General features: G+C 37.0%; 2 protein-coding genes and 2 non-coding genes across 4 annotated transcripts; 2 read left to right on the plus strand and 2 right to left on the minus strand.

The window, feature by feature from the left end:
- The first annotated feature begins 1739 nt into the window (after window positions 1–1739).
- Window positions 1740–5393, plus strand: LOC113703843 (uncharacterized). Its single transcript, XM_027225325.2, has one exon. It carries the CDS (start codon window positions 1740–1742, stop codon window positions 5391–5393), a length of 3654 nt encoding a protein of 1217 aa, XP_027081126.1.
- A 7937-nt stretch (window positions 5394–13330) lies between these two features.
- Window positions 13331–13437, minus strand: LOC113733593 (small nucleolar RNA R71). The gene has a single exon (XR_003459098.2). It is a non-coding gene; the product is annotated as a small nucleolar RNA R71 (small nucleolar RNA).
- A 541-nt stretch (window positions 13438–13978) lies between these two features.
- Window positions 13979–18145, plus strand: LOC113729309 (uncharacterized). Its single transcript, XM_072061878.1, has 4 exons — window positions 13979–14350; window positions 14465–16882; window positions 17067–17101; window positions 17500–18145. The coding sequence occupies exons 1-4, from the start codon at window positions 13979–13981 to the stop codon at window positions 18143–18145; spliced, it is 3471 nt and encodes a 1156-aa protein (XP_071917979.1).
- A 6818-nt stretch (window positions 18146–24963) lies between these two features.
- LOC113705120 (small nucleolar RNA R71) lies at window positions 24964–25070 on the minus strand. Its single transcript, XR_003451768.1, has one exon. It is a non-coding gene; the product is annotated as a small nucleolar RNA R71 (small nucleolar RNA).
- Window positions 25071–25076: the final 6 nt, after the last annotated feature.

Here is a 25076-nt window from a genome sequence, read left to right on the forward strand (position 1 = left end):
TTCGTTGTTTTCCATATTATCTCCAGTAGGAAGACCATTGTTTTTGGATTCGGCAACGGCTGCTGGGACGCGTCCTAGTGTGGCAAGGGTATGCGTGGAGATTGATGTAGCAAAGCCTGTTTTATCGAGAATCTGGGTGGCGGTTGAAGGAGAAACCGGCTTTTGGCAAACGATTGTACCAAATGATATGCCAAGCTATTGTTCATCTTGCTGGAGATTGGGTCATTCATCTGAAAACTGTAAGAAGAACTTCATCGATGGTGGACATCAACACCAAAACAATCAAACCAAAAGGACTAAGCATGGTTCAAAGCTATCTGGAAATACTCAACATAAATTAGTCATTACAAATGAATGCAATGACTCAGAAGCTAAAGAAAAAATATCAAAAGAGGGTACAACAGCTCCTGAACAAATGCAAATTTCTGGTGAGACAAAAGACGAAGGAATTACAACAGCTGTAACAAAAGAATCTGAGGGAACTGCTGACAAATGCAACACTGAAGCCAAAGGGAAAGCATCAATGGAATTCAAGTCAGCTACTGAAGAGGTGCGACTTCCGGGAGTAATTGAAATTGAAAGAACGTCAATAGGTGCAATGGAGCAGTCTGGAACACCTGAGCAAAACGATGCAGATGCCGACGCTGATGCGGTCAAGGAGGGAAAAAAAACAGCAGCTTCAAATACTGATGCACATCCACAGTCGGTTGCTGATGTCGCCATGCATGTCCATAAGGAGCATTCGGTCATGGAAGACCAATTGACAGTTTGCTATGGAAATGATTGTGAGGGGCCACAAATTCTCAGGAAACATAACGTGGGAATGGTTCAGCATCAAATGATCAGCACCACAAGCACAATTAACCAACAGCCCGACAATTCCAATGGGAATAATTCATCGGGGCCCCAGCTTATTGAGGAGCATAACTTGGGATTAGTTTATCATGAAAGGTCCGACACCACTGAGATAGATAATCTTTATGTCGAATTGCGTGGAGCTGATGATGAAGATTCCAAATCCAATGCGGCTGATGAAGTAGCTTTGCCAACTAACGTAGGAAATCTATCTCCGAGATTGATTATACCACGTGAGAAGTCGGCTGAGCCATCAATACACACGCTAAACATTGACCAATCTGTAGGTGTTCAAATGGATTGCCGACAAGATCGTGTTAAGGGTGTGCGAGCTGGCTTCCCATCCGACAGACAGCTACGTTCAGCAACATCATCTCAAAACTCTTTCCAGGTTTTTTCTCATGATTAGTGGTTTATTTTGGAATATCAGAGGGGTTGCTAAAGCCCCTAATCTAAGAAGATTGATAAATTTAGTTCGTGCTCACCATTTGAAGTTTGTTGTCATTTGTGAACCAAAGTCAGACGTGTCCAAAATTGAGTCCATTCGTCTACGATTATTATTTGATTATTCATTTGTTAACTTATCGGGTGATATTTGGATATTCTATAGTAGCCCTTTTGTGTGTTCCATTATTGGTAGTTCGGATCAGCATATTTCCATACAGGTTCAAAGTCAATTGTTTTCTTCTCCAATCATCATGTCTTTTGTCCATGCTAAATGTTCATTAGAGGAGCGTTATGGCTTATGGTGTTCATTATTAAATGATAAGCCTGTTTCACTACCTTGGTGTATTGGGGGGGACTTTAATGTTATTTTAGCCCCTCACGAAAAACGAGGTGGACGTCCGTTTGCTATAGCGGAAGGAGCGGATTTCATGTCTTTTATGGAAGAGGCAGGGGTTTTGGATGTCGGCTTTTCAGGAGCTAGTTTCACATGGTCTAATAATCGGAGAGGTAGAGCTCGGGTTTCAAAGAGATTGGATAGATTCTTAATTAATGGGTCTTGTTTGGATTTCTCAGACGTGATTTCTGTACTCCATCTCCCAAGACATCCCTCGGATCATGCACCATTGAAAATTACTTTTTCTGATCGATCAGACAATAGTCCACGACCTTTCAGATTTTTGAATGTCTGGACGACCAAACCAGAACTATTGGATGTGATTCGACAGGCTTGGAATCAAGATGTGAGTGGATCTCCGCTACGTGTTTTGTGCTCTAAATTATTGGCAACGAGGAGGGCTATTCATACATGGAACAAGCAACATTTTGGGAATATATTTGATGCTGTACGTTCGGCGGAAGAGGTGGTCAAACAAGCAGAAGAATCGATGGATCAATATGCATCGGAGGAATTTCAGGTTGAGCTCAGTAAGGCTCAGGCAGAGTTGCGGAATGCATTGTCAATAGAAGAGCAATTTTGGAGCCAAAAAGCCAGGGCAAAATGGCTTAAACAGGGAGATCGCAATTCAAAGTATTTCCATGCGGTCGTAAGACAGAGACGGATTAAAGGAATGATACACCGTATAAAAAAGTCAAACGGAGTTTGGGTGGACACCAATGCTGATATAGCAACTGAGGCCATATCATATTTCTCTGATCTCTTCACTGGCTATCTTGAGTCATCTTCTGGTATGCGACATATGATCCCGCACATGATATCGGAAGAGGAAAATAGAAAATTGGAAGAAGTGCCTTCGATTGAAGAGATTCATCGAGTTCTAAAGTCAATGGATGGGGATAGTGCTGCTGGCCCCGATGGCTTCACAGGCAAATTTTTTAAATTCGCCTGGGAAATTATTGCCCAAGATGTCTACAAGGCAATTCTCAGCTTTTTCTGTGGGGCAGAGTTGCCTCGATTTATCACATCTACCTCAATTGTATTAATTCCAAAAAACCCAAATCCTCAGGAATTTTCTCATTACAGGCCAATCAGTCTGTGTAACTTCTTCAACAAGTTGTTATCCAGGATCTTAGCTGATAGAGTGGCTTCTCTTTTGCCCAAAATTATTTCGCCCCAGCAGACAGGCTTTGTAAAGGGCCGTAATATAACAGAAAATTTTTTGCTAGCACAGGAGGTAGTGTCGGGTATTGGGAAAAAGACTAGAGGTGGTAATGTGGTAATGAAGTTGGACATGTCTAAGGCATATGACCGAGTGGCATGGGATCATATCATTGGTGTTCTCAGGAGATTTGGCTTTGGAGAAAGATTCATTGATTTGGTTTGGCGATTGATCTCCAATGTTTGGTTTTCCATCATTATAAATGGGGCATCACATGGTTTCTTCAAATCTACACGAGGCCTACGTCAGGGTGATCCATTATCGCCTGCCTTATTCATCATAGGAGCTGAGGTGTTATCTAGAGGATTGAATAATCTTGCTATGCAACCGGGGTTTGTGGGTTTCAAAGTCCCCTTTGCATGTCCTACTATAACTCATTTGGCTTTTGCGGATGATATTCTAATTTTTTCAAATGGATCCTCTTATTCTCTAAAGCTTATCATGCGGGTGCTAGATGCGTATCAAAGGTGTTCTGGACAATTGATAAATGTGCTGAAAAGTTGTTACTTAGTACATCCTTCGATATCACTGGCACGAAGAAGGGTGATTGAACGTATAACCAAATTCAATTATCACCCATTTCCGATACGTTATTTGGGATTCCCCCTCTACTTTGGCAGATGTAAATCATCATATTTTGGGGAAGTTTGCCAATCTATCCTAGGGAGAATAAGGTCATGGAAATCAAGGATGCTTTCTCTTGGAGGTAAAATAGTTCTAATCAAACATGTGTTAGCAACGATGCCAGTACATCTGTTGTCAGCAGCGGTTATCCCAGGTAAGGTATTTAGAACTATAGAAAAAGCCTTCTCGACCTTCCTATGGGGGTCATCCTCTGAAGAGTCTAAATTTCACTGGATACGGTGGTCTCAAATGTGCTATCCGGTAGATGAGGGAGGAGTTGGTTTTCGCAGGTTACAGGACATCTACACAGCATTCTCATTCAAGCTTTGGTGGAACTTCAGAAAGGGATGCTCGTTGTGGGCTTCGTTCATGAAAGCTAAGTATTGTAGACTACTACATCCTTGTCAGGTAGAAATCAGATCAATGGATTCCGCAATCTGGAGAAGGATGGTCAATGTAAGTCGACAAGTGGAACTATCTATGCTATGGGATATCAAAAACGGAGCTTGTCATTTTTGGTACGACAATTGGTTGGGAGGGGGTGCCTTGTTTCTCCGTATGACGGTGGTCTCTAATTTGTCGTTTGGTGATTTTATCATCAATGGACACTGGGATGTGATTAGATTATATCAAACATTGCCTACAGATTTGGTTCCCTCTATTTTAGAGCATCCAGTCCCGGAAGACTGGGGTGAAGCTGAAGTCATTTGGATGTCCACAACATCTGGAAACTTCTCTCTAGCTTCGGCATTTCAGGATATTAGGCAAGCACGAAACAAGTCTATGGTTTTTGATAGCATTTGGCATCCTCAGATCCCACTCAAAATTTCATTCTTCATGTTAAGATTGTTGCTGGAGAGGCTACCTTTACCGGATAGGTTATGTAAACTTGGTTTACATTTACCATCAAAGTGTTTCTGCTGCGATTCCGCTTCTGAGGAGTCAATTGAACATTTATTTTCCAAAGGCCATATAGCTTCAACAGTTTGGAATTATTTTGGAGCTTCATGTGGATTGACTTTTCCTGGTTCTTCTTTACGCTCCCGTATAGTGGGTTGGTGGTTGCACTCATATGATTCAGAGATACAGCGATTCATTGGACGAATTCTTCCGAATATAGTATGTTGGCAAATTTGGAAAGCAAGAAATAAAGCATTATTTGAGGATGTCCACATGAGATCGCGCGCCATTTGTCTTGCCATTTCCTTGGAAATTCAGACCATTGTGGAAATTTATTTCAAACAGGTTTTCAAGGCTCATTCATTCTATCATTTGTACGATTGGCCATATTCATCTCACATTTATCTCACGTACAAACTTGTTTATTGGGAACCAAAGGAAACTGGTCGTTTTACACTAAATACAGATGGCTGTTCTAAGGGTAATCCAGGTTTGGGTGGAGGAGGTGGGGTTCTTCGGGATTCACATGGTATTCCTTTGATTGGTTTTTCGGCATATCTTGGAGAAACTACATGTCTAAGTGCAGAGGCCCGGGCTCTTCTTATTGGCATTCAAACATCCATACATAGGGGTTTTGAAAATCTCTATATTCAATCGGATTCTTTGGTATTAATTGGAATTCTTCAGAAACGTATACACTGCCCTTGGAAGATTCGACGAGAGATTAGGCAGATTTGGCAGTTCGTGGAAGATCCTGATCGTTTTTCACATTGTTATAGGGAAGCTAACACAGTCGCTGATGCATTGTCCAATGTGGGCGTCTCTCATCCAGAGCATCAACTCAAGTTATACGACTCCTTCCATATGTTCCCAACTATGGCTCGTGGAGCAATTCGCCTCGACAGATTAGGGATGCCTTCAATTCGGAAAATTAAGCGTATGAAGGGCTGAGGATTAAGGAGAATTGGAGCTACTTTGCTTTTCAACAAAGCACCAAACATCTCTGGTTCATTTGCTGTCTTTATAGTTCGATCATGTACTTCAAAATGATGTTTCTCTGTGTGTAACAATTATTCTCATCAATAAAAGACTACAATTTAAAAAAAAAAAAAAAAAAAAAATCCCCCTGTGGTTTAGCATTTTTTTACATAACCCCCCTATGATTTCAAAAGCTATACATAACCCTCTCATGATTTGGATTAAAGTGTCAAAGTGACGGAAATAGTCATTCGTAACAGAACTTCTAAAAATGTCGAAATTACCCTTATAAATACATGACACATTAACCCCGTATGATTTTATATTTTATCATATAACCCCCTTATGGTTTAATATTTTACCATATAACCCTCTTATGGTTTTTAAAATATACACATAACCGCCCTTGGTTAATAAATAATTTTGAACTTTACATAAGGGTATTTTTAACATTTTAGGTGACTCCGTTAAGAATGATCATTCCCGTCACTTTGACACTTTAATCCAAATCATGAGGAGATTATGTATAGCTTTTGAAATCATAAGAGGGTTATATAAAAAAACGCTAAACCACAGGGGGGTAAAGTGGAATTTGTCCAAAAATAAAATTCACTAGGATCCCCAAGAGAAACAAAAAAACTCTCAATAAAAAAAAATAGGAGAAACTTTATTAGAAAAATAAAATAAAACAAATTTCATGGGAGGGAGACCATGGTGTAGTCTCCTTCTGTAAGGGAAAGCTTTTGAAAAAAGAAGAAAAAATAGAGAAAATTTGGAGAAGAACAGAGGTAGAGAGAAAATTTGAGGTACTGAAAATAGTTGGCTACTCACAGAAGTTTTAATAACTGCTACTAACTGCCGTTAACTTCCTATATTTTCTTAATTGTTTCTAATAACTAAACATGAATGGAAAACTCATTTTTATTTTCCTTTACTTCACTTTCCATCACAATACTTTCCTATATAACATTCCTTCTGTACAAACGGAATGCTTGGGCTTACAAAGATTGCATGATTGCTTTTTAAGGATGCAAAACAAAGTTTAGAGACAACCTAGAAGGCAATGTTACTAATTTCAATCGCAACTAGCTGTAGATAAAGGGAAAAAAACATCTTGGCACAATTTTGCATTCTGTACACTTGGATGCTAGCTTTATCTACGGACCCTTTCGAATAAATGATTAGATGCATTTGATCCATTTTTAAGCTTTTGCTATAAATTTACAACTGGCTATGAGTTGTGGTTGGGATATAGCCCAGAATAAGCTCACAATCCTGTGTCAGTGGTAGAAGCTTAATTACTTCATCCTTAGTTTGATGAACGACAGAGAGAAATGGAAATGACAATACCTACCAAAAAATATAACAAAAATAAATAAATAAAAAGTCACAAGCCACCTAAACCGCACGCCATCTAGTTGCATGTCGTGATGTGATCCTGCAGAAAAGACCAAAAAACGACAATGCATCATACCCAAACATGGGAAACTATTGTGAGGACTTAGCCTATGATTTGTGAATTCTTGATCTGGAATTTGATGAATTGTCGACTAGACATTCAAGAAAGTCTCCAGACACTTAATTTCAATTGGGACTTTGACGACTTCGCTGTCAATTCAAGAAACTCTAGTTCTTGATAATTGATATTAACTAATACAATGATATAAAAGCATTCAATTAGAACATTAATCCAAATTCACTTGATTCCTCTCTTCAACTGTCACAATTGTTTGGAAGCATACAAATCTGGTTCATAAATTTGTCGATCACATTTTTTGCATCCCAACACCACTTCATTGAACTAAGAGAAAAACGTATTTTGGTATATCCTACAAAACATGTGACTGGGTTTTGATATACGTACAAGTTAAAATCCGATTTACACCCGTTTCACTGCAAATATACAGGTCAACTAGTAATTTAGGGCATATATCGGGTCGATCCCACGAGAAAGATTGAACAATTACCGGTACTACTAAAGTTTCTCTATTATTTAGACTATCAATGAAATATAAAAAATGAAACCTACTGAACTTATGCAAAATAATAAAAACTCCTTAGGTTATGATATCCCTAACTACTCATGCAAGTGCTATATTTGGATCATTGAGAACTACTATCTTGGCTAGCTATGGTGTAATTTCCTTATGCACATGAATCCTACTTTCGTAGTGAATCAATTATACTCATAACTAATCTATACCTATTCTCATGGTTAAGAAATTAGTTACAAGTTCATTTTTTCAATGAAATTACATGAAATGAATCACTTAAAACCGCATAGGTGCACCTCTACTCTCGTGAGTGTACTTTCTATGTTTAGCACTTCTTGAACCAGTGTTAAATTTCAATTTTTATTGCAAAAATAACACCTTAGATAATCACAACTAATGGTACCAGATTAATCATGATTTTAAGAGTTAAAGTGCTAAATAACTTGCTCAAATAATAGCAATCAAATAGCCAAATAATAAACACTAACAATCATAGGAAGTTCAACCAAACCCAAGGTATAAACTTTAAAAATACATAATAAATATAAAATCCAGAACTTGCATATTAACCATACTTAAGAATCCAATACAAAAGATAAAGAGTTTAGAAGGAATGTAACCCTTGTCACATGAGTTCATCTCCTTGCCTTCTTCATCCTTCATCTTCCTCTTCATGTAGCTAACATACAAGAAAGGATGAACTAACTAGCTAAACTATCCTACACTAAGGTAATGGAAGAACTACATTTTTGCAGACTCGAAGCTTCTCCCGTTATGTCATCTGACCTCTATTTTCTCTCTGCCTATAAACTGATCAAAAGCTCCCTTTTCCACCGTTACATCTCCTCTTGATTGATTCTCAAATCTTCATTTTGTTAAGAAAGTCAAAAACAATGGTTTTTGACTTGGAACTTTGGCTATACCTCTTCCTTTTTGTCTTCTGAAGCATGTGCAACCGAATTCCCTTACCAAAATTAGCTGGAAAGTGGTGTGAACATAAGAGAAATGGCTGAACAAATTGCAGAATTTCGGCTACAAAATGCGACTTGACAAAACGCGGCTTCAAGCCACGTTTTGTTGACTCGCGTTTTCAACTCTGTGAAATTGACCTCATTTCAACTGCGGTTTTTTCTATGATCGAGGTCGAACTAACCTTTGTGCAAAACACAAAAGTTGTAGTCCTTTAAATTAGCTTTTTTAAGAATCATCCAAATCGGAGTTTTGTAGATTGAGATATGATCAAAATACTATCACCTAATCAAACCCATGTTTTCAACTTTGGACAGCAGTGTTGAATTTTGGTATTTAGACCTTTTGACTGAGAAAACGGCTGAATTGGATTCTGATGTCTTCATACCAAATTTAGATCTATCTCTTAGCTTCAAAATGGTGTAAATATCATCTCAATCCAATATGTGTAGCTCTAGATATAGGCAAAATACGAAAATGTGTCAAAGTTGTTTTCACTTGCATTTTTTCAATTCACTTCATTTCTTCTTTATCACTTAAATTCATCACCAATTATCCACTTTTCCCCTCAATTGACATCCTTTGGTGATTGAATCATTACTCCTGCAAGAAAATGAAGTTTTTACCATTAAAATCAATAGAAATGCAATGTTAGCCACTTTAACATAAAATGTAGATTTTTACCAAAACCTAGTTATTTTAGTTATAAAACTAAATAATCAAATCAAAATTAACTAATGAAATGCACTTAAAAATACATAAAATAAACCCTTATCAATATGTACTATATCTTTATCGTTCTCATTCAAGAAAATGGACGTGAGGTCTAAGCCATAACCTTAGAAAGAAAATATCATTTTCGCGCTTCCTTCCTGGAGGTGTGGAAATGGGGAGATCGGCGTTTAAAGCTCTGAAATTTTTGGTGATCGACACCGGGGAGAACGTAAAGAATCTATTGCAGTCGTGGGATGGGAGAATGAAGGCCATTAAGGAGAATCACATCCTTTCTTTCAATACAGCCTCTAACTACCCCATCGATTGTGTTGAGTTTGATGTTCAGACAGATATTTATTATGAGACGAATTCGTTGGAAGAGGCCGTGAAGCCATGCTTCGAAGGGGGATTGCAAGGTATTGTTTCCGACGTGAAAGGCATCTTCAGAAATCCAGGGGCAGTCAACAAGATCAAAGACTCGAAGCTCTCCCTAGTCCCTTCTAAGTTCTAACATACGGCCAACTGAATAATGTGCCTGGGGCCGTCCACCTGCAATATTTGATGGGCATTGAAGGCGTGAATGCGACTATTCATTGCATCCTTAGTGTGCTTCCCCATTTGGTAGATTTAGACATGAAATTCAGACGCTTCTTGAATGTGGATAGTCATTCTCATGCTCTTATTCATGTTCTTTAAGCAAAATACAAATCCTTCTGTGAAGACTGCAAAAACAGATTGGATTGGGAGGAGGCTTTTGAATGCGCAGCATGCAGATTTTATCTCTGCCCAGATCACGCTTTTGAGAGAGAATTGTGAGCGTTCTAACTACATTTAATTAGTTACTTTGAAGAATAAGAAAACACACACTACTGTCATAAATTCTTTTGTAGGGAATGCTTATGTTCATTCCCGGTTTTTACCTTCAAAGTACGGGCATGCGAATAAGGAGCATACTTTTAAATGGAAAAAGTTGCTAGAAATAGGTTTTGGGAACAAAATAATAAGGTTGATCTATATGAGGAAACATTTTACACCGTTTTATAAAATATTTGTACCAAGGTCATATAGATATTTTATAAAATTCCTTAACGCACTTGTGCTGCACGATTCACCACTCAAAATTTGAATGATAGATTTGTAATACACATTATTTGTGAATGTTTGTACCTTGCGAATTAGGTTTCTTATTAATAGTGACAGAGCTAGGATCCAAGATTAGGAGGGACAATTGCTATTTTGTATAATACACTATAACTAATGGCAATATTTTTTCCAACAGTAACTAATGGCAATATTTTTTTTTCCAACAATAACTGCATAGAAAACTATAAATAACTAGTATGATAATTGTCTTAATTCTCTTGAATTTTACACAAAATTTAGAATAATAACAATATTGAACAAACTGGATGATAATTATTTTTTGGGCAGAAGATCACCAAAAAAATTGTTTTTACTTCAATATTCCTTTTTTTTTCATCTAGTACTTGGTTTTGTACTTAACATGCCATGGCATCATTTTTAAAGTAGGTGATGATTATAGATTTCAAGAACTTAAGGATTCAAAATAAACGAAAATAAGATATTATAGAAATTTTAGGAGGTGCAATTGTAAAACAAGATTGAAAATTTAAAATTTTTTCAAGTCAATTTTAACAATTTTTTAAAGTTGAGAGGAGCAATTGTTCACCTTCACTTGAATGTGACTTCATCACAACCCAAGGGGAGACTCCAAGGTTGATAAAGGGAAAGAGAGAAAAGGAGGACATGAAAGTCGATCTGCAGGAGACGTGGCTACTTGACTAATGTTTTGCTAGCAAAGCTAGGCAATAGTGTTAAAAATGTGTATATTCACTTATTCACAAAATCAGACCACCTAATTTGCATTTTCCAAGTATAAAACGTTCAAATGAAGAATTGCACTTCAAGTCAGTTTTGACACTCTTCAGTATTTTGACCATATCTGGAGCTACACTTATCGGATTGAGATGATCTTTATACCATTTTAAAGCTAAGAAAGAGACCTACAATTCGTATGAAGACATCGAAATCCATTTCTGCCATCTTCATGGGCAAAACGTTGGAATACAGAAGCTGCATTCTGTGGTCGGAAGTTAAAACAGAGGTTTGAACAGGTGACAGTATTTCGATCATATCTCAGGGTACAAAGCTCCGATTTGGATGATTCTTGAAGCATTGGAAAGCTAACTCAAAGGGCTACAACTTTTGTGTTTTGCACAAAAGCTAGTTCGGCCTGCATCATGGAGAAAATTGCAGTTGAAATAAGGCCAGAGTGAAAACGCGAGTAGACAAAACGCGAGTTATGCCGCGTTTTTTGTAGGCGCGTTTTATAGCCGAAATTCTGCAATTTGACTCAGTCAATTCTCTTGTGTTCATACCACTTTCCAGCTATAAGATGCAAGGGAATTCGGTGCACATGCTTCTGCAATAAAAGAGAAGACCAAATGAGTGTGGACAAAAGGAAACATCATATCTTTGACTTCTTTTTACAAAATCTGAGTGGAGGAAATTATGAAGTGAGAGGAATGGAATTTCTACCACCTTTTATGCAGAAATATGGGGAGAGGTCTGGGAGCCATTCGTAGCTTAGCTTCTTACAGAAAATCATATTCTCTCTACCTAGGACTTGCAAGGGGCAATTGGGATTTCATCTTGTAATCATCTAAGTTCAAGACAAAGGAGATTTTTGGAAGGCTTCACCATATATTGGCTAAGACTTTCTTTACTCTGTTTGTATTTGTAATTCATGATGATTTACATTAATGAAGTTATGAGTGTTTTATCATTCATGAGTAGCTAATTTCCTTTATCTAGGGAGTAGATGAAGCTTATGGCCAAATGATATGAAGTGATTGTTATTCATTCTTGTTATGTCTTGTATTAACTTATCTACTTGTGTATGTTGGATTACTTGTTGTTGCTTGATCACCAATAGCAGGTTTATAGTTATTTTTATTCATTGAGAAATGGTAAAAATAATGGAATGACACAAGTAGAACTTGAGTTGTATATTCATGAGAATAGAAATACGTTCAAGTGGATGAAATCTGCATTTCATGTGTGAATAAGAACAGATTTAGTATTTACCAAGAGATTAGGACAAACTAATCTGTTTTAACCCATTATTATCATGAGAATGTGATTTTGGTATTTCTGGAAATGAATCCTTGGTTAAACAAGAGCAGTAACAAGTGTTGAATTAATTCATTTTAGATCTTTTGTGTCATAAGTGGAATCTACATCCCTAGATCTTAATATTTAGTGAATTCTACTCCCCTTGAGATATTGCATTTATCTATTTAAGAATTTTTGTAGTTGAATTAAAATCTGAAGTTTCTGCTCAAATTAATTGTGAGTCTAAATAATAGAGTAAATTAGTATCTAATAATTGTTTTAAATTGCTCCTCGTGGGATCGACCCGATACACATCTCGTACTACAATTGCGACCTGTATACTTGCAGTCCAACGGGTGTAAATTCGGAATTAAACTTGCACTTAAAGTAAAAACCCGTCAAGTTTTTGGCGCCGTTGCCGGGGAGCGGCAATATTAGAGCCTAATCATCTTTATTAATTTAGACAGCTTTATTTTTTAGATTATATTTAATCTTGTATTGTAATCAGTTTTTTTTTTACCATTGAAGTTGCATAATATCCCTTATTTCTGTTTGTAGTGTATGCACCGGGAGTCTCGAGAAGTCGCACCTTTCAATCCAGAAATTGAGAGGACACTACATAGACAAAGGAGGCACACACAACAGCAAGAGGAACAAGAGATTTGGCAACCGATAGAGGAAATTTTGATAGAACTACCATTTGCGGAAGAGATGGCCGAAAATGACCCAAATAGGCGAGTTCTACGAGATTATACTCTACCGGGAACACAAGGATCTCAAACAAGCATAGTAAGGCCTACGGTAAATGCTAACAATTTTGAGATTAAACCATCACTTATCCAAATGGTTCAACAATCTCAATTTGGAGGTAATGCAGTAGAAGATCCTAATACACACTTAGCTACATTCTTGGAAATTTGTGATACAATTAAAATGAATGGAGTTAGTGATGATGCTATAAGGCTAAGATTGTTCCCATTTTCATTGAGAGATAAGGCCAAACTTTGGCTACACTCTCATGCTCCTAATACTTTCACTGGATGGGATGAACTATCAAGAGCATTCTTAAATAAGTATTTTCCACCAGGTAAGACTGCTAAGTTTAGAATGGATATCACTAGTTTTAGTCAATTGGAAGGAGAATCATTATATGAGGCATGGGAAAGGTTTAGAGATTTGCTTCGGAAATGTCCACATCATGGACTGCCGGAATGGTTAATCATACAAACCTTCTATAATGGTTTAGTTTTTTCTACTAAAACTATGATCGATGCAGCTGCAGGTGGAGCTTTAATGGGTAAATCACCCCAAGAGGCTCATAATTTGATAGAAGAAATGGCAGCAAATAACTACCAATGGGCCAATGAGAGAGGTAATACAAGACGTCACGCAGGTATGATAGAAATGGACACTCTCAATATGCTGAGTGCTCAAATGAATAATGTGATGAAGTTGCTAAGTAGACAAGGTGGAGTTGGTCCAAGTTCATCTAATGCACATGTAGCATGTTGTTCTATATGTGGAGGTGAACATGATAGTAATGAGTGTGTTGATTCTGAACAGGTACAATTCGTCAATAATTACAATCGTAATGCTCAAAATAACCCCTACTCGAATACTTACAATCCGGGGTGGAGAAATCATCCAAACTTTGGATGGAAGGATCAAGGAAATCAACCAAGGCCAACCAATCCACCGGGATTTCAATCAAGGCAACAACAAGCTGAAACTAAACCTGGTTGGGAGATGGCAGTGGAAAAGCTTGCAAAAGTTACCTCGGACAGATTTGAGCGAGTAGAAGGAAGGTTGGACCAACTCACTACAATGTACAGGAATGTAGAGGTCCAAATTGGTCAAATTGCTAGTTCTTTGAATAATCGAAATCAAGGAGAATTACCTAGCAAAACAGAGGTCAATCCTAAGGAGCATGTGAAAGCCATTACTCTTCGTAGTGGTAGACAATTAGAAGATCCTCCAGTGAAGGAAGTTGAGAAAGATGAGAATGAAAAACAAGAAGAAAAGCAGAGGAACCAAGAGGCGATTGTGGAGGAAAATAGTCGGGAGAATCCAAGAGAAAAGCAACCATCATCTTCCACTACCATTCCAATACCCCCTGCGGTTCCATTTCCACAAAGATTAAAGCAAAATAAGTTTGATAAAGATTTTGAAAAATTTGTTAAACTTTTCAAACAATTGCACATTAACATTCCTTTTGCCGATGCTATTTTGCAGATTCCATCTTATGCGAAATTTCTCAAGGAAATCATGACTAGAAAAAGAAAGTTGGAAGACTGCGAAACAATAGCATTAACGGAGGAATGTAGTGCAATTATTCAAAATAAGCTACCACCGAAGTTGAAGGATCCGGGGAGTTTTTCTATACCTTGCACCATAGGTAACGTTGATTTTTCTAAGGCATTGTGTGATCTTGGTGCTAGTGTATCATTAATACCTTTAACGGTGGCTAGACAATTGGGTTTGCATGAGCTTAAACGCACTAATATCACTTTGCAACTAGCGGATCGGTCTATTAGATATCCATTGGGAGTGTTGGAGAATGTATTGATAAAAGTTCAAAAATTTATCATTCCAGTGGATTTTGTGGTATTAGATATGGAAGAAGATATATCTATGCCAATTATTCTAGGTAGACCATTTCTAGCTACTGCAGGTACTATTATTGATGTAAAAAATGGCAAGCTTAAGTTTCAAGTAGGTGAAGAAGAGGTAGAATTTAATTTGAATGAAATGGAAAAATACCCTTCTTTTACCGATCATGCTTATTCTATTGGCACAATTGATAAACTAACCCAAGAGATGAGTCAAGTCAACTTTGACTTAGATCCTCTTGAGTATTGTTTAATGAGTTTAGGTAAGCAAGAAGATGTTTGTGAAGAAATTGAAGAATTGGCCAAATACTTGGATTTTCAAGCACCTTATAAAAGGGGTAATTTGTATGAAAGTCTTGGCCAAGGAAAAGGGTTTTCACAACCTTCAGAAATTGAACCTCCAAAGTTAGAGCTCAAGCCACTTCCGACTCATCTAAGGTATGAATTTCTTGGAGAAAATAAAACTTTACCTGTAATTGTTAGTGCTGACCTTGATGATGAACAGTGTGCAAAGTTGTTAAGAGTTCTAAGAAGGCGTAAGAAGGCAATTGGATGGACAATTTCAGACATTAAAGGTATAAGTCCTTCTATATGCATGCATCGAATTTTATTGGAGAACGGTTGCAAACCAGTGGTGGAAACACAAAGAAGACTCAATCCAAACATGAAAGAGGTGGTAAGAAATGAAATTCTTAAATGGCTTGACGCAGGTATAGTTTTTCCTATCTCCGATAGTGTTTGGATTAGTCCAATTCATGTGGTACCAAAGAAAGGTGGAATGACTACAATCGTGGGTAAAAATGATGAATTAATTCCATCTAGACTTGTGGTAGGGTGGAGAGTGTGTATCGATTATCGTAAGTTAAATACGGTAACAAGAAAAGATCATTTTCCCCTACCATTTCTTGATCAATTATTGGAGCGAATAGCCGGATATGAATTTTACTGTTTTCTTGATGGTTTTTCAGGATATAATCAAATAGCTATAGCTCCAGAGGATCAAGAGAAGACCACATTTACATGTCCTTATGGCACTTTTGCCTTTAGAAGAATGCCATTTGGGTTATGCAATGCTCCCGCAACTTTTCAACGATGCATGATGGCTATTTTTTCTGATTATATTGAGAAAATTATGGAGATATTTATGGATGATTTTTCTGTGTATGGTTCATCTTTTGATCAGTGTCTTCATAATTTGGAATTGATTTTGCAGAGATGCGAGGAAACAAATCTTGTACTGAATTGGGAGAAATGTCATTTTATGGTAAAAGAAGGAATTGTTTTAGGACACAAGATTTCCTCCAAGGGAATTGAGGTGGATCAAGCCAAAATAGAAGTCATCGAAAAATTGCCACCCCCAAGCAATGTCAAGGGGATAAGGAGTTTTTTAGGACATGCTGGCTTTTATAGACGTTTTATTAAAGATTTTTCTAAAATAGTAAAGCCATTATGTGATTTATTATGTAAAGATACTCCTTTTCAATTTGATGACAATTGTTTGGTTGCATTTGAAAGGTTGAAGAAGGAATTGATTTCGGCCCCAATTATAACTTCGCCTGATTGGTCACTACCATTTGAATTGATGTGTGATGCAAGTGATTATGCGGTTGGAGCAGTTTTGGGACAAAAGAAAGAAGGACGGTTGCACGTCATTTACTATGCTAGCAAGTTGCTAAATGAAGCACAACTCAATTATGCAACCACAGAAAAAGAGCTATTGGCAGTGATATTTGCTTTGGATAAATTTAGATCTTATCTAGTAGGATCTAAAGTTATTATATATACGGACCATGCGGCTCTTAAATATTTGTTACATAAAAAAGATGCAAAACCAAGACTAATTCGGTGGATTCTTTTATTGCAGGAATTTGATGTGGAAATAAAAGACAAAAAGGGAACAGAGAATCTAGTAGCGGATCATCTATCACGCCTAGAATATATTCCAGTCAAGGATCAAGTTCCTATTCAAGAGAATTTCCCGGATGAGTTTGTCCTAGCAATTATCAATTCTCCATGGTATGCTGATATTGCTAATTTTTTGGTAAGTGGAGAGATTCCAAAGGGAATTAATTACCATCAAAAGAAGAAATTCTTACATGATGTCAAAAGTTACTTTTGGGAGGAACCATTGCTGTATAAACATTGTGCCGATGGTATGGTACGTAGATGTATTCCCGAAAACGAGGTACATAATATTTTATATCATTGTCATAACCTTGAAACAGGTGGACATTTTAGCACCTCAAAAACTGTGGCAAAGGTATGGCAATCAGGGTTTTATTGGCCAACTATGTATCGAGATGTTCGGGAATATGTTAAAAGTTGTGATGCATGCCAAAGAACTGGAAATATATCTCGAAAGAATGAAATGCCCCTAACTACCTTCTTAGAAGTTGAATTATTTGATATATGGGGTATAGACTTTATGGGACCATTTCCAAGCTCTTTTAATAATAAGTACATCTTAGTAGCAGTGGATTATGTTTCTAAATGGGTAGAAGCAATCGCTTCACCTACTAATGACTCTAAGGTTGTACTCCGATTCCTTAAAAAGAACATTTTTTGTAGATTTGGCATACCTAAGGCCATAATAAGTGATGAAGGAAAACATTTTTGTAACAAACAACTGGATTCCTTATTGTTTAAATATGGTTGTAGGCACAAGACATCACTCCCGTACCATCCTCAAGCCAATGGACAAGCGGAGCTAGCTAATCGTGAGATAAAGCTCATTTTGGAGAAAACTGTGAATAAATCACGCAAGGATTGGGCTACAAAGCTAGATGACACACTATGGGCTTACCGAACGGCATTTAAGACTCCCTTAGGGATGTCGCCGTATCGTTTAGTCTATGGAAAAGCTTGTCACTTACCTGTAGAGATTGAACATAAAGCTTATTGGGCTATTAAAGCAATTAATATAGATTTTAATCTTGCAGGTGGAAGGAGATTACTTGAGCTGAGTGAATTGGAGGAACACCGGTTACATGCATATGAAAATGCCAAAATTTACAAAGAAAAGATCAAATATTGGCATGACAAGCACATTATTCCTAAACAATTTCAGGTAGGGCAAAAAGTGCTTTTATTCAATTCACGCCTGAGGTTATTTCCAGGAAAATTGAAGTCAAGGTGGTCTGGACCATTTGAAGTCACTCAAGTATTTCCCTATGGAGCGGTTGAAGTGGCAAATTCAAGAAATGAAAGGTTTAAGGTCAATGGACAACGATTGAAACCTTACTTGGCAGGTGAAATCGTACCCAAAGGACTCATATGTCTTTTGGGCGACTCTTCTTCAATTTAAGAAACTGAATGTGTGAGTCGAGCCAACGACTATAAACAAAAGCGCTAATTGGGAGGCAACCCAATATTTAGGTTATATTTGTTAACTTGGTGTGATTTTGTGGTTTGAATCAATGTTTTAGCTAAATTGTTGTTTTTGTAATGTAGGGTTGGCAATTGAAGGCAAGGATGACCAATTGAGTACAAAAAAGGCGAACTTTGATCAAACAACTCAACCCCTCGATTTGCGTTAAAGGTGTTTTTGATTCATTATAAAGGGGTAAAATGCATGTTTTTAATGTTTTACATTTGTTCCAGCCATTAAAATTGGCAAACAAATGATCTATGATGCATTTTGAGTCATTGGGGTACCTTTTGTAATTTTTCAAAAGTTGAAATTCTGCTAAAAATCGAAGCAGAAAACGCGTTTTCAAAGCAAACGCGACTACAAGTCGCGTTTCTAGGAATCGCGTTTTCAATTCTGCACCTGCAGAACAGAAAACGCGCCTTCAAAACGCGACCCAAAGTCGCGTTTTAATGGAAGTCGCGTTTTCAAGCCTGGATCAAGACTCAAAAACGCGACTTCAGAAACGCGACTCGAAGTCGCGTTTTCCATCACAGTCGCGTTTTCATTCCTGCAAGATTTGTGCAGGAAACGCGACTTCAAAAACGCGAGTTGAAGGCGCGTTTTTAGTCGCGTTTTCCGTATCTGAATATAGCCTTCAGAAACGCGATTTCAGCCTTTCTTCTTCACTTCTCCAATTTTTCCAGCCGCGTTTTTCCCTCTTCCTTCTACCCAACTCACAAATTTTCATTTATACTCCATAATCTTGCTAGAAATCATCACCCCAACACCTTTTGAGCTTCATACAACCTTTTTAACCGATTAAAATCCAAGAAAAACACCTAAAATCAGGTTTTTGAGGGATTGAAGGTTAGGGTTCTTAAACTCTAATTTCTTCAATTGGAGGTCAATTGGAGGTTGTTTCATAGGGCTTTTTGCATTTTTAGCATCACCAAACATCCTTCTATGTGATTGAGGTAAGTTTCTTCATCAAATCTTTTGATTTTAGAAGTTCATATTTTTTATCCTGAGCTATCTGACATCTTTTAATTTCGAAAATTTGATGAGGTTCATGGCTATTTTTGATTTTATTCATGATTATTATGATTGTTTAAGCATGTTTAAATGTTTAAATGTAGCAATTTATTGGTTTTCAAGTACTTTAAAATTCACAATTGCTATATTTAGATGAAATTGGAAAAAGGAACTAGGATGTTTTCGAGCCATTGGTGATGTTAAATTATGGTTAAAAATGGTTAGTTGATGATGTTTAAGCATGTGCATTGTGTATAGTGAGTAATTTGGTTGATTTGGGGAGTTAATTAGTTTAATTTTTGCCTAAACATGATTATAGCTAAAAGCATATTATTATTGTTAATTCTAAATAGTTATAATCATAATTGTTCCTATTTTCACTAATTAAATTATAATTGATACATATCTTGTGTAATTTGGTGATTTTGGGCAACTTTAGGCATAAAATATGTCTTGTACGATCATTGAATGATTAGAACTTGAGCAATTGTATTTGAGGTTATTTGGATTAATGCTGAACTTTTGTTGCCAAATAATGAGTTGTAGTACATGTGGATAATTGAAATATTTTTTAGGTACTATGCCAAGGGGAAGAAGAGCGGTACTTTCATCCTCTAGTAGTGAGGAGAGGGAGGTTAATGAAGAGATGGAGGTGACTGAAGAGGAGAATTCACCTTCTCCTCCACCAGTTAACCGTCGACCTGGTGAGGGCACCTCCCGTGAAGCGGGTAGATCGATTTTTGACAGTGCTAGGTTCAATACTCGCAGGAATCAAGAATGGCATGAGGAGCGTGCTAATTTGGAGTTCCTGTTTGAGATGCATGTGAATCCAACAGTTGAGATGATGTACAACATCTCAGAGGCTTTTGCTCAGCTAGGATGGGCTCCTATTCTCACCCTTCCAAACCATTACTACCCAGACTTGGTGCGCGAGTTTTACGCCAACATTGAAAGTAAGGCGCGCCATAGTGGAGAAATAGTTGAGTCCTGGGTGCGTGGAAGACGAATCACCTTGTCACGGCAAGATTTGGCTGCTATTTTGGGGTGTATGGATGACGGACGTCCAGTAGACTTGAAGAAGGAGTTTGTTCCCCCGAATAGGAGGTGGGATCCCTCATTGGCCATGGCTAGGTTTGGTCTCGAGTACCAACCTTTTCGCTCTACCAGAAAGGAGACTATATTGGCGAATGTATTCGAACCTCGTCATCGTCTTATCATTTACATGATGGCTCACAATGTCATCCCAAAGAAGACGGGGCACACGGAGGTCCGCAAGAGCGATATCTACTTCTTGGATTACATGTTCCATAACCGGACATCTCCATATGCTCGGATTTCATTGCCTAACATCATCATCAGCCACATTAGGTCTACGGCGAGGCGTAAGACAACTTCCTTCAAACTATCATTTCCTCGTCTACTGACTTTAATCTTTCCCCGTTTTGAGGTTCCCTTGGAAGGCATGCGGCGGGAGTATGTTCCACCACGTGCTGAGATGACTATCACTACTCTTCGCCGCCTTGGTATTGGCACGGGAGACATTCCACGCCCTGTTCAGGAGCGGAGACAAAAGGCTAGACATGGTCGGGATGAAGCTGGACCTTCTACTGCAGCACCACCTCCTCCTCCACCACAAACTAATTGGCAGCGACTTTTTGATCATATGGAGGACTTTGCATTCCAGTTCGCTGACGTTAGGAATCGTCTAAGCCGAATTGAAGATCATTTGGGCATTCATCCACCGCCCAATCGTGATGCACAGGATGACGATGATGCTGAGGGGGATGACTGACTTGGCACACTGCAGAAGCTATCTTTAGTTGATGAACTTGCTTGCCTAATTATCTTAACTTGTGGAACTTAAGATGTTTAACTTCATTTTATTTTTCTGTTTTCTATGTGGTAGGTACTTGTATTTTGACAGTGGTTCGTGATTAGTGGCTGATAAGGATCTCAGCCATTGACTTGGGGAGTACTTCTTTCTTTTCTTTTCTTCTTTTGTTTCATTTCTTCCCTACACATTGAGGACAATGTGTAATTTAAGTGTGGGGGGAGAAATATGTGTGATACTTGTGGTTTTAGTTGTGTTTGATATAATTCTTGTGCTTAAATGGTGTTTCTTGTGGTTGCTGGCAGGGAGTTTTAGTCCACTTTTAAGGGGAGATTCTGTCAAAATTTTTCCAAAACCTTATACACATATATGTTATTAACTATAATAAATAAATAAAATGTTGTCACTTATCCTTTTAAAATAAATATATGCGGTTTTGATACTTCTTTTCTCATGAAATTTGGAAATGATTTTTATGTGATTATAATTTTTACATCTATAGGAAAGTATATCTAGTAAAATGGAGAAAATTATGCCTACATTTTGTATATTTGATGAAAATTCTTCTTTTTATCTAATTTTATAAGATAAGAAATTAATATGGTTAATAAGTGTCATACTCTTCTCATGATTACTCTTAGAGGGAATTTTATTATATATATATATATTGAAAAAAAAAAAAGGGTTGTTCTACTCCAATGATTCTCATACCGAGTAACCGGGGGTTGGCATCTACAAATGTCGACATTCGCGTAAAAAGGTACTTGAATTAAGAGTATGCAAAGCAACTTGAGTATGTGAAATGTTGAGTAACCGGGGATCTGCATCTAAAAATGTTGATCTTCGCGTCAAAAGGCATTTTTCACAACTTAAGTAATATTTAACCCTTAAAATATAAAAAAAATAAATAAATAAATAAATAAATAAATAAAAAATTAATTAAATCCCTCTTTAAGAAAAATAAGAAGTTGATCATGAGATTAGTTAGCATTTTTATTGACTATAGGAGTTGCTTGCTTGCGAAATTGGATAAAAATAAGAAGTTGAGTTGAATTGGTAAAATTATGGTATACTTGGCTCTTCTTTGCTTGATATTATGAGTACTTGAACTTAATGGAAAGATCACATAAGAGTTATTTACCTTGATTCAAGGAAATGGAGTTGAAATACTACATATGTTTATTTTCAATTTTTTTGGATCATTGATGGTTAGAATTTTATATTGCTTGAGGACAAGCAATGATTCAAGTGTGGGGGTATTTGATAAGAGTTTATTTTACGTATTTTTAAGTGCATTTTATTAGTTAATTTTGAGTTGATTATTTAGTTTTATAAATAAAATAAAGAGGTTTTTGGTAAAATTATATATTTTTGGTAAAAGTGGATAATATTACATTTTTAGTGATTCTAATGGTAAAACCTTCATTTTTATGCAGGAATGATGACTCAATCACCAAAGGATGGCAAATGAGGTGAAAAATAGAGATTTGGTGATGAAATTAAGTGGTGAAAAGAAAAATGAAGTGAAAAACGTTCAAATGAAGAATTGCACTTCAAGTCAGTTTTGACACTCTTCAGTATTTTGACCATATCTGGAGCTACACTTATCGGATTGAGGTGATCTTTATACCATTTTAAAGCTAAGAAAGAGACCTACAATTCGTATGAAGACATCAAAATCCATTTCTGCCATCTTCATGGGCAAAACGTTGGAATACAGAAGCTGCATTCTGTGGTCGGAAGTTAAAACAGAGGTTTGAACAGGTGACAGTATTTCGATCATATCTCAGGGTACAAAGCTCCGATTTGGATGATTCTTGAAGCATTGGAAAGCTAACTCAAAGGGCTACAACTTTTGTGTTTTGCACAAAAGCTAGTTCGGCCTGCATCATGGAGAAAATTGCAGTTGAAATAAGGCCAGAGTGAAAACGCGAGTAGACAAAACGCGAGTTATGCCGCGTTTTTTGTAGGCGCGTTTTATAGCCGAAATTCTGCAATTTGACTCAGTCAATTCTCTTGTGTTCATACCACTTTCCAGCTATAAGATGCAAGGGAATTCGGTGCACATGCTTCTGCAATAAAAGAGAAGACCAAATGAGTGTGGACAAAAGGAAACATCATATCTTTGATTTCTTTTTACAAAATCTGAGTGGAGGAAATTATGAAGTGAGAGGAATGGAATTTCTACCACCTTTTATGCAGAAATATGGGGAGAGGTCTGGGAGCCATTCGTAGCTTAGCTTCTTACAGAAAATCATATTCTCTCTACCTAGGACTTGCAAGGGGCAATTGGGATTTCATCTTGTAATCATCTAAGTTCAAGACAAAGGAGATTTTTGGAAGGCTTCACCATATATTGGCTAAGACTTTCTTTACTCTGTTTGTATTTGTAATTCATGATGATTTACATTAATGAAGTTATGAGTGTTTTATCATTCATGAGTAGCTAATTTCCTTTATCTAGGGAGTAGATGAAGCTTATGGCCAAATGATATGAAGTGATTGTTATTCATTCTTGTTATGTCTTGTATTAACTTATCTACTTGTGTATGTTGGATTACTTGTTGTTGCTTGATCACCAATAGCAGGTTTATAGTTATTTTTATTCATTGAGAAATGGTAAAAATAATGGAATGACACAAGTAGAACTTGAGTTGTATATTCATGAGAATAGAAATACGTTCAAGTGGATGAAATCTGCATTTCATGTGTGAATAAGAACAGATTTAGTATTTACCAAGAGATTAGGACAAACTAATCTGTTTTAACCCATTATTATCATGAGAATGTGATTCTGGTATTTCTGGAAATGAATCCTTGGTTAAACAAGAGCAGTAACAAGTGTTGAATTAATTCATTTTAGATCTTTTGTGTCATAAGTGGAATCTACATCCCTAGATCTTAATATTTAGTGAATTCTACTCCCCTTGAGATATTGCATTTATCTATTTAAGAATTTTTGTAGTTGAATTAAAATCTGAAGTTTCTGCTCAAATTAATTGTGAGTCTAAATAATAGAGTAAATTAGTATCTAATAATTGTTTTAAATTGCTCCTCGTGGGATCGACCCGATACACATCTCGTACTACAATTGCGACCTGTATACTTGCAGTCCAACGGGTGTAAATTCGGAATTAAACTTGCACTTAAAGTAAAAACCCGTCAATGTTCCAATACTTAGAATCTGGTTTTGATTACTTTAATTGACAACTAGGTTTATTTTTATTACTGCACAGGCATCGACAACCTGTCAATTTTTGGCGCCGTTGCCGGGGACTGACATTAATTATTTGTTTCTTTTTAAGTTCATTTATGTTCTAATTTTTTGATATTTTTCTAGTTTACGTCTCGTTCTTCTCGTATAGGCGAATTAATTGTTGATCCTGAAGTAAAGAAGACTGCTCGTAGAATAAGAAAAGAGACCAGACATCTCAGAGAGGAGCAGTCCAGTGTTGCATCTCAAGGACTTGATTCAGAGATTGAGTCGACAAATTTGCGTGGTGATAATTCAAGTGATTCAGACCAAGAGGAAATCACCATGGCGAATACACGAATACTAAGGAAGTTGGTTGCACTTGATTTAAATCAGCAGCCCTTATGAATTAGTTTTTCGCATTTAAATGATAACACATCTTTTGAGTTAAAATCTGGTCTAATTTATCTCTTACCATCTTTCCATGGTTTATCAGGTGAGGAACTTTACAAGCACTTGCAAGAGTTTGATGTCGTTTGCAATAGCATGAAACCTCCGGGGATTACAGAAGAACAGATAAAAATGAGGGCATTCCCCTTCTCCTTGAAGGACTCCACAAAAGACTGGATGTACTACCTGCCACCAGGTAGCATCACCATGTGAGACCAGTTGAAGAAAAAATTCTTAGACAAATATTTTCCTGCGTCTCGAGCTGCAAGTCTAATGAAGGAGATATGCGATATCAAACAGCATCCAAGAGAGTCGCTTTATGATTATTGGGAGCGATTCAAGAAATTATGCATCAAGTGCCCTTAACACCAAATAATTGA

The sequence above is a fragment of the Coffea arabica genome, chromosome 8e (assembly GCF_036785885.1).
Source record: "Coffea arabica cultivar ET-39 chromosome 8e, Coffea Arabica ET-39 HiFi, whole genome shotgun sequence".
NCBI classification, from domain to species: Eukaryota; Viridiplantae; Streptophyta; class Magnoliopsida; order Gentianales; family Rubiaceae; genus Coffea; species Coffea arabica.